General features: G+C 48.0%; 1 protein-coding gene across 1 annotated transcript in view; it reads left to right on the top strand.

Annotated features, from left to right (window-relative positions):
* Positions 1-3,491, top strand: part of qsox2 (quiescin Q6 sulfhydryl oxidase 2) — a 9,916-nt gene that overhangs the window by 2,738 nt on the left and 3,687 nt on the right. The window contains exons 2-11 of the mRNA XM_087173039.1: positions 237-337; positions 716-764; positions 1,220-1,325; positions 1,553-1,643; positions 1,733-1,878; positions 2,123-2,275; positions 2,359-2,488; positions 2,768-2,890; positions 3,005-3,155; positions 3,264-3,453. Of these exons, the coding sequence (XP_087029165.1) occupies positions 237-337; positions 716-764; positions 1,220-1,325; positions 1,553-1,643; positions 1,733-1,878; positions 2,123-2,275; positions 2,359-2,488; positions 2,768-2,890; positions 3,005-3,155; positions 3,264-3,453 (1,240 nt within the window). The remainder of the gene's footprint in view (positions 1-236; positions 338-715; positions 765-1,219; positions 1,326-1,552; positions 1,644-1,732; positions 1,879-2,122; positions 2,276-2,358; positions 2,489-2,767; positions 2,891-3,004; positions 3,156-3,263; positions 3,454-3,491) is intronic.

Genomic DNA, 3,491 nt, shown 5'->3' with positions numbered 1-3,491 from the left:
GTCACAGGAAGGTCATGAAGCTTGTCCTTCATTTCATATTTTAATCGACATTAAAAAGAGGAATTGTAAAAAGGATTTATAAATGAACGATTAATAATCAATCAATACTTCAGGTTTACAGAAACAACATAAAACTCTCATTAAATAAAACATTTATAAATACATTTATTCTTATTCATGAATAAATGATAGAATGTGTGTGTGTGTGCGTGCGTGCGTGTGTGTGTGTGTCCCAGACTGGCAGCAGGTCATCAGCGTGGCGGTTCTCGACTGTGCTCAGGAGGAGAACTTTGACGTGTGTAAAGAGTACAACATCCGGTTCTATCCGACGTTCAAGGTGTGTGTGTCTGTGTGTGTGTGTCTGTGTGTGTGTGTCTGTGTGTGTGTCTGTGTGTGTGTGTGTGTGTGTGTGTGTGTCTGTGTGTGTGTCTGTGTGTGTGTGTCTGTGTGTGTGTCTGTGTGTGTCTGTGTGTGTCTGTGTGTGTGTCTGTGTGTGTCTGTGTCTGTGTGTCTGTGTGTGTGTCTTTGTCTGTGTGTGTCTTTGTCTGTGTGTGTCTGTGTGTGTGTGTCTGTGTGTGTGTGTCTGTGTGTGTGTGTCTGTGTGTGTCTGTGTGTGTGTCTGTGTCTGTCTGTGTCTGTGTGTGTGTGTCTGTGTGTGTGTCTGTGTGTGTGTGTGTGTCTGCTGTAGTAACATGACTTGTGTTGTTGTCTTCAGTATTTTCGGGCTCACAGTGCAGCGACAGACAGAGGGACGGCCTACAGAGGTGAGAGACACACACACACACACACACACACACACACACACACACACACACACACAGACACACACAGAGCCAATATTACAGTACTACATCAACTGCATGAAGTACTTCTATTGTGACACTGATCAGTAACAGAGAGTCGCTTCGGATAAGTGTCTGATAAATGTGTTTGTGTACAGTACTGTCTGTCGCTGTACTGTACAGTACTATGTACTGTACAGTACATAGTACTGTGTACACAGTACATATACAGTATAGTACTTACTATGTACTGTACACAGTACATAGTACTGTGTACAGTACACTGTGCTGTGTACACAGTACATATACAGTATAGTACTTACTATGTACTGTACACAGTACATAGTACTGTGTACAGTACATAGTACTGTGCTGTGTACACAGTACTATGTACTGAGGTCAGGTGATAGATGATGATGACCCACCTGTGTGTCCAGGTGCAGACAGAGAGATCCAGTCAGTGAGACAGCTGATGGTGAACATCCTGCAGAACCACACCAGACTGGACTGGCCCGACCGCTGTCCTCCATTAGATCCATCCAGGTACCAGAACCAGAACCAGACCCAGACCTGAGCCTCAAGCGGTGTCTTTATCACAACCCTGTTACTGGACCTGAAGGATAATGTCGTCTCTCTCTCTGTCTCTCTCTCTCTGTGTCTCTGTCTCTCTCTCTCTCTCTCTCTCTGTCTCTCTCTCTCTGTGTCTCTGTCTCTCTCTCTCTCTCTCTCTCTGTCTCTCTCTCTCTGTCTCTCTCTCTCTCTCTCTGTAGCTCTGTAGAGCTGCTGCCTCTTTTAGGTCAAAGGTCAGATCACTACACTGCTATCATCATAGAGGAACCACACTCGTATGTGGGACGAGAGGTGAGACAATAATGACATTAATGTAATAATATCATGTTATATTATATATAATAAAGTGTGTGTGTGTGTGTGTGTGTGTGTGTGTGTAGGTTATCCTGGACCTGTTGCAGTACTCAGGTGTAGAGGTAAAGCGAGCTCTGAGCTCGGAGCTCCCTCTGCTGGACGCTCTGAAAATCACAACCTTCCCCTCCATCTACCTGCTGCACCCCAATGGGACACACACACACCTGCACGTGTGAGTGAACACGCACATACACACGCACACACGTTATCAGCAGAAAGTCTGATTGTACAAATACTGTGTCAAACATGCTCCTCCTCAGAGACCTGGACCACATGTAGATCTGATCCAGTGTGACTTCACTTCCTGATGATGTCATCATCTGGAAGTTCAAATCTGTCGATTCAAAATGTACTCTTTTCTTCTTCCTCATCCTTTTCATCCTCTTCTTCCTCTTCTCCTACTTCCTGTCCATCAGTCAGAAGCGGCTGCGTTTCTTCTTCTCCTCCTTGCTGAGGACGTTACCAGGCGTTCAGCGCAGGTTGAAGTCCGAGGACAGCAGTTCCAGTGTGGGTCAGGTGGGGGCGCTGGAGGACGAGCACAGCACAGAACCCTGGAGAGACTTCGACAGGTCAGAGACTCAGACCGGCTCGGCTCGGCTCGGCTCGGCTCGGACTCAGTGGATCATCAGTAAACCTGTCTGTGTGTCTGCAGGTGGAAGGTGTACACAGCTGATCTGGAGTCAGCCCTTCACTACCTGCTGAGGGTCGAGCTAGCTACCCATAATACCTTGGAGGGGGAGGAGCTGAAGATTTTCAAGGACTTTGTCACTTTGGTTGCAAAGGTAACAACAGGGGGTTAATGATGCTAATGTCGTTAACGTAGCTAATGCATGTTACACAGCTAATGTGGCTAATGTAGTTAACTTAGCTAATGTGGCTAATATAGGTAACTTAGCTAATGTAGGTAATGTAGCTAACGTAGCTAATGTGGCTAATATAGGTAACATAGCTAATGTAGCTAACGTAGCTAACACCACCACCTGAGCGGCTGTAGGAGGCTGCAGTCCCTCGGCTGTCTGTTCACACCTCTGTAGAAAGCTGTGTTCTCTCCACCTGTGCAGCTGTATCCAGGTGGGGGTTCAGTGGTGAAGCTGATGGAGACTCTCTCTGATTGGCTTCTCAGTCTGCCATTGCAGCGAATCCCCTACCAGGCCGTCCTGGACCTGGTGGACAACAAGATGGGGGTGAGAGACACACACACACACACACACACACACACACACACAAACACACAAACACACAAACACACAAACACACAAACACACAGAGCAGCCGCTGACTTCTTGTTACCTGTCCAGATCTCAGGTGTGTTCCTGGGGACAGAGCTGCGATGGGTCGGTTGTCAGGGTAGCAAGGCGGGGCTTCGAGGTTACCCATGTTCCCTCTGGACTCTGTTTCATGTTCTGACTGTCCAACATGATGTCACGCCCACCGCGCTGGAAAACACAGGTAACACACACTGACCCTCACTTGAACACAGACACACACCTGTTGAAGTCTACCAGTGTGTGATTTCTGCCCTTTGACCCCATCTGTGTACATGTGAATCCCTGGCAGGTCTGGAGGGCGAGGCGGCTCCGGTGCTGCAGGTGATGCGTCAGTACATCAGGACGTTCTTCGGCTGTGAGCAGTGTGGGCGACACTTTGAGCAGGCGGCCGCCGTCAGCATCGACCAAGTCCAGAGCAGAGAGCAGCAGATACTGTGGCTGTGGAACCAACACAACATGGTCAACTACAGACTGGCTGGTACACACACACACACACACACACACACACACACACACA

The sequence above is a fragment of the Seriola lalandi genome, unplaced genomic scaffold, assembly GCF_002814215.2.
Source record: "Seriola lalandi dorsalis isolate HSWRI2012SDOR001 ecotype SW California unplaced genomic scaffold, Sedor1 jcf7180002053985, whole genome shotgun sequence".
Classification (NCBI taxonomy): domain Eukaryota; kingdom Metazoa; phylum Chordata; class Actinopteri; order Carangiformes; family Carangidae; genus Seriola; species Seriola lalandi.
The sequence above is the reverse complement of the archived record's forward strand: the minus strand, read 5'-3'. Positions and strand labels throughout refer to the sequence as shown.